The sequence below is a fragment of the Lactuca virosa genome, chromosome 3 (genome assembly GCF_052849685.1).
Source record: "Lactuca virosa cultivar CGN04683 chromosome 3, Lactuca_virosa_CGN04683_v6, whole genome shotgun sequence".
Lineage (NCBI taxonomy): Eukaryota > Viridiplantae > Streptophyta > Magnoliopsida > Asterales > Asteraceae > Lactuca > Lactuca virosa.
In genome coordinates this window covers 117,489,886-117,505,387 of record NC_136428.1, presented here as the reverse complement: position 1 = coordinate 117,505,387, position 15,502 = coordinate 117,489,886, and the positions used below count along the sequence as shown (strand labels likewise).

The 15,502-nt window shown below is 33.1% G+C and overlaps 2 protein-coding genes across 2 annotated transcripts; one reads left to right on the top strand and one right to left on the bottom strand.

Moving 5' to 3' along the window:
- The first annotated feature begins 8,827 nt into the window (after positions 1-8,827).
- LOC145166457 (sec-independent protein translocase protein TATC, chloroplastic-like) lies at positions 8,828-10,874 on the top strand. The gene is made up of 4 exons (XM_079085438.1): positions 8,828-9,159; positions 9,744-10,048; positions 10,130-10,420; positions 10,519-10,874. The coding sequence occupies exons 1-4, from the start codon at positions 8,928-8,930 to the stop codon at positions 10,726-10,728; spliced, it is 1,038 nt and encodes a 345-aa protein (XP_078941564.1). The 5' UTR covers positions 8,828-8,927; the 3' UTR covers positions 10,729-10,874.
- Positions 10,875-12,563: 1,689 nt separating this feature from the next.
- LOC145166456 (putative histone chaperone ASF1A) lies at positions 12,564-13,928 on the bottom strand. Its single transcript, XM_079085437.1, has 4 exons — positions 13,834-13,928; positions 13,563-13,726; positions 13,198-13,313; positions 12,564-13,133 (listed from the first exon to the last, which is right to left on the bottom strand). Exons 2-4 carry the CDS (start codon positions 13,669-13,671, stop codon positions 12,690-12,692), a joined length of 669 nt encoding a protein of 222 aa, XP_078941563.1. The 5' UTR covers positions 13,672-13,726; positions 13,834-13,928; the 3' UTR covers positions 12,564-12,689.
- Positions 13,929-15,502: the final 1,574 nt, after the last annotated feature.

Below are 15,502 nucleotides of genomic sequence, written 5' to 3'. Positions count from 1 at the left end.
CATGATAGACTCATCTTTCCTTTGACTGTATGTTGTCCATGTTGAGTTTTTTTTATTTATATTTTGTATATTCGGTGGTAAAATATTCATTTTGTTTGACAACTTGATAAAAAAATAATAGCAATTTGACACATTATTATATAAATCAAAAATAAAAAATTATTTTAAAAGTATTCACAAGATAAGATTGACCATTAGAAACTCTTTTTATGTCTTTTTAACCTCTTTTTCATGCAGTTACCAAAATGAGCATTGTATCCGAAAATGTGTATTTCGGAGCTCGCTTCGAACAAAGTGCATTTCCTATTAGGACAACCATTTTATCTTGATAAGTCTAAAATAATTCAATAAAAAATAACGTCAATTTGAAAATCCGTAAATTCTCACCTAACACTACAATGGATGAGTACACAAACTCCCACATAACAATGTTGTTAATAGATCTATCTAACTCACACCAAATTCAAATCTCTATAAATTATATATAAATTATAAATATGTTAAAACCAAAACAAGATTCACACCAAAGCTACACTCCAAAATGTCTTATGAGTGGTCCAAAATCACCTCTAAATTTAACAATCCTTCAAGCTCCAACAATAAGCTCAAGCCCTAGACATTAGTGGGTAAACATGTTCAATTTTGATTTGGTCTATAGTATTACAGGGCTAGAGGAAGATGAAATTAACATAAATGGGTATGTTGAGGTGGACATATAGTAGAACCTTGTTGGATAGGATACCAAATGAGGTTATAAGAAATTCATTAGTAGTGGTACGAATCACAGGAAAATTAAGAGAATGATGATTGAGACGGTATGGGCATGTCTAAGGTGGATACTATCATCCTTGATAAGGATGGCAGATTTAATGATGTTTGATGAAAAGGATATGAGAGGGAATCCTAGAAGGAAATAGGATGATAGTATGAGGTTGTGACCTTATATAGGAGGGTGTAGAGGCTAACTATCAGGGTTGATGAGTAGCCTAGCACCTTTATATGTTTGTTTTATTTCTAATCTTTAGTGTTGATATATGTTTTTTTGCTCATATGCTTGTATTATGATTTATTCATGTATATGTTTTACTACCCATTTCACATAAGGGGTGTTTGATAGTCTAAGAACAAATCAATCTGATTAAGTTAGTGTGGTCTAGGACCGAATCAAAGACTTCTAATTGTGATATCAAACAAGAATATGACCGGGTTAGACCCAACCTCTTTACCAAACCCAATAAGACATATCAAACAACCCCTTACTCTTCCCTTGTGTTGCCTCTTTTGCATGTTCTATGATCCATATGTGTGTGCTATATATATATATATATATATATATATATATATATATATATATATATATATATATATATATATATATATATATATATATATATATGTGTGTGTGTGTGTTGTTTTGCACACTATGACTTTCACTCTTTTTGTTTACCTCCTTTTTAGAGTAACATTTTCATACATGTTCGAGGTCATCTTTATGATGCAATCGTTCCATCCATGATGGAGGCACAATCGTCGACATATTACCTCCCCTATAATAGGATTTTCGAGGTTTGTTGATGTTGAATTGTGGTAAACTGTAAACATAAAACAAAAAATAAATAAATAATAGAATCAAACCATTTTTGTATTATTGGTCGAAAAAGCAATTCACTCCAATTGTAACAAACACTTTTTGAGGTTGGTTATTAATAGTATTTGACATCTCAAAAAAGATCTCATTAAAGATGCTCTAAGATATTTAAACACATAATTCTTAAGTTGTTTCAAAATTCAAACATAAGCAACAAGTCACAACCTAATAGGAGAAACAAATATTAGATGTTATATGCTTCTTCTATTCTTAAAAAATAAATAAATAAATAAATAAATAATCCAGCATGTAGCACATGACATTCAACAAGTTTAATGAAGGCTTAGTAAAAAGGAGGAATTGGGTTCCAAATTTTTTCAGATAAAAAAGATTGATCAATAGCAATATTCATTGGGAATCAATTTCACTAAGCAATGAGTAGGTTTGATGTTTATACAAGTGAAATAAATTGAGGCTGAAACCACGTGGGCCAATAAGTAATGGAATTTTGGATATGGGCTAGCTATTTGTTGTGCCAAAGCCTAAAAATAATCTGAATTCAGAACCACTAGTTTTAATTTATTGGGCCTTTGATCTCTATGCGAGTTTAATTAATGATTTTAAATATTAAAGTTAAATTAAAAAGTATAGTAGTCATTTTATTTTATTTTTTGAATGTAGTTGAATTTGATAGGGAGAGTTATATATATATATATATATATATATATATATATATATATATATATATATTAAACTTCAAAATATTATATATGTCGAACTTAAAATTTAAATATCATATTTATTTTTCTTAACATTTAAAATATCGTATTTTAAATTCTCTTAATCATTTTTTATATTTTATAATCAATTTAATTTATAAGAAAACTAATTGACCAAATTATCCTTCAATAACCTTTGTGTCATAAATTAGATATACCAAATTACCCCTAACCGTACTAAAGCTTCTTGAAAGATTTTACGTACATCAATGTCTTTTGAAACTGGAACGACAACCAAAGTCATCGCTATTCGTCATTTTCATGTTCTCTAAGCCTCAAGACATCATTCAATATCTTCGCACTTGTTTGATATCTTGATTCAAGTAGCTTCTTTTGATTCTAAGTTTATAGGGTTTTCGTCTGGATGTCATTTCCATATTGGGATTTATTGAACTCTGACTCTCAAGGGCAACGTGTGGGTTTAAAAAGGAGAGACTTAATTAGGATTGCATAAAATGGTTTCGATAGATGAATTCACGGTGGTGGGCGCGATAGAGGGAAAGGTTCTAACAAGGAATTGCATAATCGTGTTTTGTAGATTGGTAAAGGCAAAAGAGCAAGTTATGGCTACCACCTCACATTTGAGGCAACAGATGGTGGTGGCAAGATAATAGTATATAAACTTTAAGGAACATATGTCTACAAGTTAGTGTTAAGAATATACAAATCATATCCTTTAATGCTCTTAAAATCAATGAACTCCTAGTTGATGCCAACAAGTTTGTCCTAATTGTCTTCTTTCTTAATGTGTTGGTTAAACAAGGGCTTTTATGTAAATAATTACAATTACAATATGAAATGATCAGATGACTGAAATGAAATGAAGCTTTATATGTGATGTAGTCTTAAGGGTTAAATCTTACACATTCTTTTAGTACTTTACTTCCTTAAAGAATGTCTTTGAAATATTCTTTTTAGTTCCTTCCCATGGTTCCAAAATTTATCCCTTTTAGAAAGTAACGCCTAGTTCCCGAGTTTAAGCAAAGAAAAGAAAAGAAGAGAAAAGAAAGTAAGGAGATAAAAGAAGAGAAAGGAAAAGAACATAAATTTGTCTTTTGTGTTTCTAAGTTTGAGAGAAGTGTAAGGAAATTAATTATTTTGTTCTTTCTTTCCAAATCCTTCCAAATCCGAAGGAAAGTTAGGAGGGAAAGTGATCCTTCCATTTCTCTCCACTTCCTTCCTTTAATAAAACTCAGGAACACCAATTTCTTTTACTTTCTTCTCATTTCCTTTCTTTTCTCTCGTTTAGTTGAACTCGGGAACGGGGTGTAAAAGAGGGGTACTTTTGGAAGAAAGTAAAAGATAAGCATATTTTTTAGCATATGCAACATTGGATTATATATATATATATATATATATATATATATATATATATATATATATATATATAAAAGGGGAAACATTGGTCATAGAAACTTAAAACTATCTAATTTCTTTTATACTTGTTGGATTACAATTCAATTGTTTGATTGTTGTATGTTGATTCATGATGGTGGTCGTGGTGGTGGTAGAAAAGGATGATATAGTGGCTCTAAAGGGGATTTGGATAGTATAGCTTTACCAAAACAGGATTTTGGCAACTTGGTACCCTTTGAGAAGAACTTTTACCTACCTGGTAATGAGTCAGTGAAACTACTATATGTAAGTGATAGAAGAAGGGTTAGGATAGTTGGGGGTAATTCGGTACATTCAGTTTATGGCAATATTGGTTTTAGTATTGAAGGGTATTTTCGTCAATTATATTTTTCATAAATTAAAATGATTATAAAATATAAGAACCGATTAAAAGACTATAAAAACTAATTTTAGGCAAATATGATATTTTAAGTGTTAACAAGAGTAAATTTGATATTTAGATTTTCAAGTGGACAAATACGATATTTTTTTTGGAAAGGGAACCTCTTTAACGAGGGTTCCGGGTCTTTCGCGCGCCAACTAATCCACCGCTGCAAACATGAGGCTATGTTTCATGCCGTAGAGTCACTGCAGACGAACATCTATGACCACAAGAGCTGAGTAGTGTCACGATTTGAACATGTATCAATATGTTATCCACCATGTCTTCCACATGTCTTATAAAGTCACCACAACTCAAGTGATTGACAAATACGATATTTTGAAGTTTAACAAGGCATATACAAACTTCTTCCAATACAACACAATCATATGCCTTCATGGACGTTTTTAGTGAGATGTCTAGTTAAAACTTTCTTAATAGTTCGATAATTTGATTGGTATCTTTCCTTGTTAATAATATAAATATACCAGTTTTTATTACATCTTTTTCCGCATATAAAAATAGTGTAATTTGTTTTTATTAGAAGAGTGTACAAAATTCATAAGGTTGTTTGGATAATCTTTTAATAAAATCATTTATATATATGTCACCTTTGAATCAGTCAACATTTAATTTGATCAAAGCTCTAATGAATCAAAAACCTCTAAATAATTAAAAAATTATAAGATGCGTTTAGTTTTAGAAAAATAAGTTGTTTTTTAGAAAAAATTCTAAAAAGGAAAATGAGAATTTTGAAACGCGTTCAGTTCAATAATATATTTAAAATTTTCACGGGAAAAAAAAATAAAATTTACCGTTTTCCAAAATAACCAAGAACTTAGGTTGTGTTTAGTTACGGAAAAACAGTTTTCATTTACTGTTTTCGTTTTCCCTTTTTCAGTTTTCGTTTTTCGTTTTCAGTTTTCATTCGAAAATTTAGAAAACGCGTTTAGTTAAAACTTATTCATTTTTCATTTTCAGTTTTAGAAAATTAGAAAACGCGTTTAGATGTGTGTATTTCTATCGGTTTCCATTTTTAGAAAACGGTAGCGGTGGTAGGGTTGGGGTAGGGGCAGCGGCGGGGGCAGTTGTGGTGTCGATGATGGTAACGGTGGTGGTGGTGGCGGTGGTGGTGATGACAGGCAGCGGTGGTAGCGGTGGTGATGTTGGTGATGGGTAGTGGTGGTGGTGATGGTAGGTCGGAGACTGTGGTAGTGGTGTTGGGTGGGAGTGTGTGTGGATGTGTGTGTGTTTGTATGTGTGTGTAGATGCGTGTGTGTGTTTATGGGGGTGGGGGTGGGGGCAGCGGCGGGGGGCAGTTGTGGTGTCGATGATGGTGACGGTGGTGGTGGTGATGACATGTAGTGGTGGTAGCCGCGGCGGTGGTGGTGATTGCGGTGGCGGTGGTGATGTTGGTGATGGGTAGTGGTGGTGGTGATGGTAGGTCGGAGATTGTGGTAGTGGTGTTGGGTGGGAGTGTGTGTGTGTGGATGCGTGTGTGTGTTTATGGGGGTGGGGGTGGGTGTGGGTGTGTGTTTTTGTGTGGGTGGGTGGGTGTGTGTGTGTGTGTTTGTGGGGGTGTAGGGGTAAGTGGGTGTTGGGGTAAGTGGGTGTTGGGGTATGTGTGTGGGGGTGTGGGTGTGGGTGGGGTGGGTGTCTGTTTATGGGTGTGTGTGCGTGTGTTTGTAGGGGTAGGGTGGGTGTTTGTGGGTTTGTGGGTGTGTGTTTGTGGTTGTGTGTGGGGGGGTAGGTGTGTGTGTGTGTGTTTGTGGGGGTGGGCTTGAGAGTGGGTGGGTGTGGCCGTATGGGTAGGTAGGGGTGTGGTGGGTTAGGGATGTTAAGGTGGAAGTATGTAGAGGTGGGAGTGAGTGTGTGTTTATATTTTAGAAAAATTTTGGAATTAGAAAAATGTGAAAAACAATAATTATTGATTTTCCAAAACTTTCTAACTTCTTTGTAATTTTAGAAAACGGCATGAAAATTTTAGAAAAATAGACGAACTAAAAACGTTTTCAAAATTCTCATTTTTCTTGGAAAAATTTTCCGAAAAACGATCCATTTTTCCGCAACTAAACGCACCCGTAGAAATTTTTAAGAAACCGATAATAATTGTTCTCCGCATTTTTCTAATTCCAAAAAATTCCTAAAATATAAATACACACCAACCTTTGTGCCACCCCACCCATCCACCCATTCCCAAGCCCCAACACCCCCACTCCCATCCCAACCAAAGCCACCCCTCCTACCTCACATTCACTCTCACAAACACAAACACCCACTACCACTATCGTAATCACCGACTCACTATCACAACAACAACTACCACCACCACCACCACCACCCTGTTACCACCGTGACCGCTACCGCCACCACCGTAACCGCTACTTCCACCGCCATATCCACCACCACCCACCTTACAATCACCATCGTTTTCTAAAAATGAAAATCAATAGAGAAATAAACATTCAAACACGTTTTCTAATTTTATAATGGAAACTTATTTCATTTTTCTGAAAACTGAAAAGGAAAAATAATTTTTTTTTAATTAAATGTGTTTTCAACTCTTTGGACAATCTTGAAAGCTCGCAACACATTTTGCTCCTTGCAGACAACATTAACATTTCTACTTTTAATTGGATTAAAAATAGATCTAAACTTCATTCGATTTATTGGTCGGTTTGGTTTTTGTCGCCTAATTTAAACTCTTTTTGTATCGACTTAAGCTCCTTGCCTATGTCCTTGTTTTTCTTGTTTTAACGCTAATGTCTTGATTGCCGTTCAAATAAAACATAAAATAAAAAAGACTAAACTGCAAATTTGGTCCCTGTGGTTAGCAAAAAAATGTGGATAAGGTCCAAAATCTTTTCGACTTGTATGGATGGTCCAAAATCAGAAACATTTTGTGGTTTTGGTCCTGATAAAGTTAAAATGACTATTTTGCCCTTTTAATTTTATTTTTACACTTTTTTAATGTTTTTTTTACTATTATTATAATTCAAAAATAAAAAAAAAATATCAAAACCCCAACTACCCCTCTAATCCCTCTCACTATCTTTGACTTTCTCTCTAATTCTCTTTCTCTCTCTTTGACTTTCTCTTCCATCTTCTTCTTCCTCACATTCACCTGCAAACTAAACATTCCATACATATATCTTAGAGTATGATATCAAAATTAAACTCTAGCTCCATTTTCAAAGGTTGAATCCAATCAGGTTTCAATATTTCAGTTCCATCTTCCCTTCCTAATTTCAAAATTAGTTCCATCTCCCCACATGTAGAAGAAGAAACCCAATTTTCCACCGGAATCACCTCCTTCTTCCTTCTCTGCCATCACCATCATCATCATCAAGCACCCATCACTTTTCTCCTTAGCACTGATGTCAATATCTCCACCATTATCTTCGACGGTCTCGTCCTCAAACACATGCAACACCAAAGAAGCATCAGAGCAGTGAGTTCAATCTAGTATTGGTGGCGAATAGGACGAATCCATATTCAATGTTCTTGATTTCGTATCCATTTCAGATGTCATCGGAAGATATGAATCAACCTAATTACTTATTGGGTTCTTATTATCGGACTTCCAATCAGAAAACCCATCAACCAACCACACACCAACAATATCCCCGTCCTCTACTAGCCTTTCATCTCGAGTTTACATTGTGTCTACTCCGGGTTGGTGCTTGCGATGGTCACTAGATTGCTGATAGGTATTGGTGGATTTACAAAATTTTTAATGGGTCTTGTTGTGTTTGGATAGGATGTTTCCTTTTCTTTATTAATTCCATATTTCACGGTATTTATATTTATGGATTAGATCCAATGAACTTTGATTTTGAAACAAAACCAAGATTGATTTTCATATGTTTTGATTTCTAGTCAAGCAGAGGTGATGGTTTGATTGAGAATATGGTTTGTATTTAAGGGAAAAAAAAAGCACCCAATAGAAGATGTCGATTTAGTATATTTTTGTTAGTTTTTCAATGGATCTGGATTAAAGATGCAAACGAAATGGATGAAGATTAAGATGATTTAGTGTATGTGTGTGCTTGTTTTTAGTGTATTTGGACGAAGATGAAGATGCATATGTTCTTCAACCCAATAAATCTAAAAAACAATGGTGGAAGGTGGGGCTATGACCTGTGTGTATGTGTGTGTGTGATAGTGATAGAGAGAGAGAGGGGGTACCGTACTACCGTATGTGGGGTTGGATTTTTTTTTTTAAATTAAAAAAGAATTATACTAAATAGAAAAAATGCAAAATAGAAATTAAAATGGCAAAGTAGTCATTTTAACTTTTCCAAGGACCAAAACCACAAAATGTTTTCGATTTTGGACCAGTGGTGCAAACTGAAAAAATTTTGGACTCCATCCATATTTTTTGACAAACCACAGGGACCAAATTTGCATTTTTGTCAATAAAAAACAAAAGAAAAAAAAACTAGCCGCAACCATACATTTTCTGTTTATCAAACTGACCCTTAATTTGAGAAATAATGGAAACTTGGAGGTAGTGAGTAGTCCATACTTTCAAAATACAAGGGGGACAAAGATAAAATGGTCTATCAACACTTTTTGATCAAGCGCACGATTAGAACGCCAGACCTGTTTTGCTAATATGCACCCGTTAAAAATATCGGTTAGACGGTCACCAAAGTCCAAAGGTGTATAATTTAGGACCAGTCATCACATCAGAATCGTTCCCAACAATTATACGAACCCAAATTTCAGTAAAACCCCAGAAAAATAAAAATCGAAATTCCACCCAAAAACGTCAAGAAAAATGGGAAGCACAAATGCCCTCATCTTCAATCTTCATCTCAACACAAACAACTGCTTCAGCTGTGTGAACTCTAGAACAAATCCTTCAACTTCTTTGCAAATCAGTCAAAGAAAAACCCCTTTGAGTATCTCAAGTAAAAGACATAGAAAGAACAGCAAAGTTGTTTGCTTTGCCATTGAAGATGTGCGGGAGATGCAGAAAAGGCTTGGAATCGGGGGTACGGGAACAGTAGGTAAGTTCGATAAACCAAACTTGAATTCTCGGTCTTCTTGATTGATTAATTTGAACATCTACCCAATCAAGTTTATGGGTTTTTTTTTCTTCATATTCAAACATATTTGAGAAATCCCTTTGGTAACTTTTCGTACATGAATCTTGAGGTGGACTACTAATAACTTTGTTATTTAGTTTTAGTTGATTTGTAAGGTATGGAACAATCTTATCTTATCATGATTTGATGACAGACTCATTTGTTACTTGAATGATGTTTTCTTGAATTTTGTTATTTATGAGGTTTAATATATTCCAAACATAGTTTTAAGGATTGCATTAGGGATGCAATTGCAATATTACAGTTAATTAATAATTATTGTAAAAGGGTCCATTTTTACCATCTAAGATTCTAAGTTATGTAGATTTATGAACTCAAAGTATTGGTCGATTGACCTAATCTATTGAAACTACTGAATTAGTAGATTGCATGTTTTTTTGCATGAATTATGAATCTGTTTTGTTAATTAGTAAGCTATTCAGCAAGTTTAATGTTTCATTAATAGTTCTTCTGTTGTTATATTCATGGTTTTTTTTTACATATAGAGGTGGCTGATGACATCAAAGAAGATGAACTCGCAAACAATGATCCAAATACCGAAAGTGCCCTTTACAATTTTCTATACCCTGATAAAGAACTCCTCCCTGAAGACAAAGAAATGACCATTTTTGATCATCTTGAAGAGCTTCGAGAGAGAATCTTTGTGTCAGTTTTAGCAGTGGGGGCTGCTATTTTAGGATGCTTTGTATACTCAAAAGATCTCATCATGATTCTCGAAGCTCCAGTTAGAACTCAAGGTGTTCGATTCCTTCAATTAGCTCCTGGAGAATTCTTCTTTACAACCATAAAGGTCATATTATATAACCATTGGGTATTTCATTACCATTTCACGCTCCATTTTTCGAGGCTAATTTTGTCTTTTTGTATACAGGTATCAGGGTATTGTGGTCTTCTTCTTGGAAGCCCAGTGATTCTTTACGAAATCATAGCTTTTGTTCTACCTGGATTAACAAGATCCGAAAGAAAATTTCTCGCCCCAATTGTTCTTGGATCCTCGATTCTTTTCTACACAGGGATCGTCTTCTCCTACATCGTTCTCACTCCAGCAGCTTTAAACTTCTTTGTTAATTATGCAGAAGGAGTTGTTGAATCATTATGGTCAATTGACCAATACTTCGAGTTCATATTAGTACTCATGTTCAGCACAGGATTATCTTTCCAGGTAAAACCATTACCAAACCCACCCTTTTCTCTGTTTTACAATTACTTTGACTTATAAAGTCAAACATGGTAGTTTTGACTTTTATGAATTATATATAGGTTCCAGTTATACAACTTCTGTTAGGGCAAGTTGGATTGGTGACTGGTAATCAAATGTTATCAGTATGGAGATATGTTGTAGTTGGAGCTGTGATTGCAGCTGCAATTGTGACTCCATCAACGGATCCTTTGACTCAAATGCTTTTGGCGGGACCCCTTTTGGGGCTTTACTTTGGTGGTGCATGGACTGTTAAGTTGATTGGGAAGTGATTGGGAATGAGAAAGAATGTATTTAGATGTATGATGATATTGTTTTGTTATGTGTTTTTTTTTTTTTTTGTAGAATGTATTATTTGTTATTTGTTAATGGTACATAGCATGTTGATTATAAGAACAAATGATATACTACTTTGTTACACATTTGCACACTTCCATATATGGTTTCTTGTTTTTTTTGCAACTAGTTCTCAAATGTATTATTATTTTGTATAACCCAATGTATTTAGCCCAGTATAATATGATTGCAATACTCAATACCGATTTCATGGAAAAATACTTGCAATAGAATAAGTAACCCAAGTAACTGTAACTATGGCAATTTAAATAGACGTGATTAAAAGTTAAGATGATAATAAACATTACTCAAATTTGCACAACTAAAACAAAGAAACATAGATTTCTAAAAGAAAGCAACGGAAGAATGGATAAGGCTTCCTAAAGAGCAGGACTATTGTTAACTAAAACAAAGAAACTTTCGACCAACGTGCTTTACTCCAACACATATTGCGCCAAAAACGGTTACCCTTCACCGCGGACATAAGAATATACAAAAACCGGTCGTCGTATAGTTTTCAGGTAAGTTTGACTCAATCTTTACACTTTTATTGACTCAATTTATTAGTGATTATTTACTTTTTTTTTATCATGGAGTGTTGGATGGGAAATATGATGATTTATCAGAAGAGTTGTTTTGTATGGTTGGAGGAATTGATGAGGTTATTGCTAAGGCTGAGAGGATTGCAAAGGAATCAGCTTCGTAGATAGCAAAAAATCATATTTTTTTGGAGGTTTTATTAGAAGAAGAAGAATTAAGCGATTAGATGGTTTAATTTGGAAGTGTCATTCTCAATATTTGTTGCTAATGTTATTCCCTTTGGGGTTTTTAATGTTTAATTTTGGGTTTCGGCTTTACAAGAAATTATTGGTTGCATTGGTTGGTTGTTGAAATATTACAAAAATCATTCATATTGTTTATTATTCTGAGTTTATGTCTTCACTTTTAGCAGACTGTGGTTTGCAATTTTGTCAAACACAGGTAGTTATTCATAAAAAAAATAATAAAAAAATAAAAATAAAAAAAAAACTTTTTAAAATATCTTCAAATTGCCAACAAATGGCCTTGTTTTTATTGTGACAATTTTAACATACCTTTCTATGAAAAGTTTAGGGAAAAAGATATGATATTTGATTTTGAGACTTCTTTTTGATGTAATATTTTTTATACTTTCATTTAAACTTATTTTAAATTTTTATAAACTTTTTTATACTTTCATACAACTTATTTTTAACGAAATTATTTTTAAATGTTATTTAAAGGTATTAAAAAGTTATAAAAAAAAGTCTATGAAACGTTTTTTAAAATGTTGTATAACAAATTTATGATTTTTTTTAAAAAAAAATGTTGTAAAAAGTTCTAAAAAAATCTTTAAAAGGTGTAGAAAAATAAATTTGGGACGAATTCATGAAAAAACTTAAAGTTCAAACAAAATTTGTAACAAAATTAAAATCTAGACCAAAGGTGTAAATTTTGAAAAACCGATTTGATATATTCAAGTTCAACATAAGATATAAGGTAAACATACTAAAATGATTTTGTTGAAGCAAAGTTTGTTTCCAAAATTCAATATCCTTTTACTTTTTGTGTTCTATTTTTGGAAGTATAATAAATAGATAAGGTGTTACTTATAATTTTTAAAAATACATGTCTACACAACTTTTTCAAAGATATGCCACTATTATAGGCTAATCAACTTTATCTATGCTACTGATAAAGAAAATACACCTATGGAAACTTCACAAACACCACAAAGCACCAAACTATCAAATGACAAAGAAAGATATTAAAATATAAGATATCTAAATATAATATCACCATAATAAGCATGACATCTTTTGTTCTTGAAAAAACATAAACTTAAAAAAAATTCAATTAAAGAAAATGAGAAAACTTTTCAAGCAGACACCACAGCAGGCTGATGATCCTGTAACAAATCTGTTCCTGTTTCTTCTCCATCAACACTTTTCATTTCAGAATTAATAGGATTCAACTCTTCACATTGAGGTGAAGCAACAGTCTGTTGATGTTCTTCATGTTCATTCTCAATTTCAGGTGAATGATTAGGCTGCTGTTCAGATTGCTCAATGTTTTCATTTTCAGGGTGAAAATTGATGGGAAACTTTGTGACTCTAGGCTTATCAGCCAAAATATTTCTTTGAACTTTATCAATCAATACTTTTTGCGGAGGTTCTTCTTTCAAATGTTCATCTTCATAATCATTGTTTACATAGTATCCTACTCGAACAAATTCTTGTCCTAGATATGAACATGTCAATAGCAGAACTGTAACACCGATTATATCCTCTTCACGGATTTTTAATGCATCTGGAGGGTCTGCCTAAAAATGGATTTGATTTAGTTTGATGATTTCAGAACAAAAAAGTATGAAATTTTAGGGTTACCTCAAAGACAAAGCGATAGTTCCCAACATTAATTGGCCCAACCAGGACGCTTTCGAGAACTTGATCATAGGTTTCGTCTTCAGCAGATCCCACATAAGTAAGTTTCCATTCCAAATCTGTGAAAATAAAATTAAACCAAAAATCAGGTATCGAAACAGAAATCATGATTTGAAACTCGAGCTAATAGTTGTTCTATTGATCTCTACTCAAATCAATAAGTTCAAATAACAGAAATTCATGAAACGGAATCCAAAAACTACATGAAACTCATCGAAACACATACAATTCCTCGATTCGATTCGAGATAAAAGAACGGTAACAAAGGAATATGTAAACAGAAGTAGCTTAGATGGATATGAAGTTACCGTCTTTGAGAGAAAGCAAGCACTCATAGGAGATTTCGAACTGGAAAGGACTAAGGAAGGGCGCTGGATTGTTTAATACACTAACATTTGTTAGATTCACAGCGCTCATGATTATCTCTTCAGGATGAAGGTTAAAAAACCCAGATCTCTGTGTTTATTGTGACCTAATTTTACAAAATTATAGAAAACTGTAAGGCGAAATAAATAACAAATCAGGATTACTCACACAGAAAATGAAACAGATTCACGGGAAGAAGAATTGATGAGTAACTATAAAGAGATTTAGAATTTTGGCGGGACAAAATTTTGGCATCCCGCGTATACAAGAGCTTGGGGTTTTGGATCGGGCTCGTATGCCTTTTGGGTTGAAAAAAGGAAGCAACAAGTTTTTGATATATAGTAGGTTATAAACTGTAGATTCTACGTTTTTGATATATACTAGGTTATAAACTGTAGATTCTACGTTGACAAAGTAAAATAACACATATACTACAACAAATACTAATATTTAATCATATGTTTGCAAACATTTATTTTTATACAAAGTTTGATAAATTAAACGTAATTGTACATCAATATTTTAAACTAATATGATTATGTTGTGCAATAAGTAGAAAATTAAATAAGTTGATCATGTGTTAAGAGTAATTTGGACCGACCGGCTAAACAACTCATTTATTTGATGCTTCATATTGGTTTTTTCTAGCCTTTTGTAGTGATTTTTAATTTATCCATTCGGATGTCAAAAAAATGACTAAATTGTATAGTAAATATATAAAAATAATTAATATTGATTAAAAAAACTACTCTTAAATTTTATAATAAATTTTTCCATGTTTAAAATCGTCTGTAAGGAGACCATAAATCATCACGAAACTGACCATAAATCATCTCGGTATTTGATATAGTTTCAATCAATTTGATAGCTTTTCAAGGTATTTTTCAATATTAGGCCGGTGGGTATGGGTAACGCCCATACCCACGTTATGGGTGTCACATCATCTTATTTTGTCCATAACATATCTATAAATATCAAAAGGAAATGGTGTTTTTTATATCAAACGGCGTTGAGAAGAAGCAAATCAGGAAAAAAGCAGAGGAATAACACGCGTTTCGTCCCGTTATCACCATCACGGCCGGTGGCATAACACCCGATAACGGCTAGCTGGGGCGGTGTTCCTGCCGCCATGGCGCCGTTAAGGGCCTGCCACATAAGCATAACGCCCGGTGGCGTTGCCCGCTCCGTATACTCTTATAGTTTCAAAAAAATTTCTATTTACATGTCATATATAAATGTTAGTAGTTTTAGGTTTTTTGCTAAGTTTAGTTAGTAAAACAAATGGCTCTACATTATGAAAAAAATTATGAAATCCCTACAAATTTGTAAAATACCTCGACATAGAATTGATAGTGACATCATTAATTTGGATTTTATATTACAATTAATCTCGATTTCAGTATTAGATAAATTTGCAAGGGCTTTTCTTTAGAAGAGTAATTCTATGACATAAACATAATAACATTGTAACGATCATCTAGAGTTTTCCAACATCAAAAAAATGGAAAGAGTACAAAGTACAAAAGCAAGAAAATGAAAACATGTCTAATATTACACCAAAGCAATATTACAAAGCTACAAACAAATAATAGAACTATAACATCAGAGTAACATGTCTAATATTACACAATAACAGGAAAAAGGCATCAACGGCTAACATCCCAAAATAGTGACAACAATATTTGAGTCGGGAGAAAATAGACAGACCTTATGTGAAACAAAACCGCCATAGTGACGATACTGAAGCCCATCATCTGCATGACATTGTTTTTTTCTGTTCGGCTATACTAACTCCAAAATTTGCATATCATTTTTCTGTAAACTTTCTTCCAATATTTTGCACTCAACAGTGTACTCAGTCAACTGAAACATATATAAAAAA

Bases quoted from the DNA above. Each gene is read 5' to 3' on its own strand.
- LOC145166457 (XM_079085438.1), top strand. From the start codon at position 8,928: ATGGGAAGCACAAATGCCCTCATCTTCAATCTTCATCTCAACACAAAC. The intron at 10,049-10,129 runs GTCATATTATAT...TTTTGTATACAG, and splicing joins TCTTCTTTACAACCATAAAG to GTATCAGGGTATTGTGGTCT. The intron at 10,421-10,518 runs GTAAAACCATTA...AATTATATATAG, and splicing joins GCACAGGATTATCTTTCCAG to GTTCCAGTTATACAACTTCT.
- LOC145166456 (XM_079085437.1), bottom strand. From the start codon at position 13,671: ATGAGCGCTGTGAATCTAACAAATGTTAGTGTATTAAACAATCCAGCG. The intron at 13,314-13,562 runs GTAACTTCATAT...TTATTTTCACAG, and splicing joins CTTGCTTTCTCTCAAAGACG to ATTTGGAATGGAAACTTACT. The intron at 13,134-13,197 runs GTAACCCTAAAA...ATCCATTTTTAG, and splicing joins ACTATCGCTTTGTCTTTGAG to GCAGACCCTCCAGATGCATT.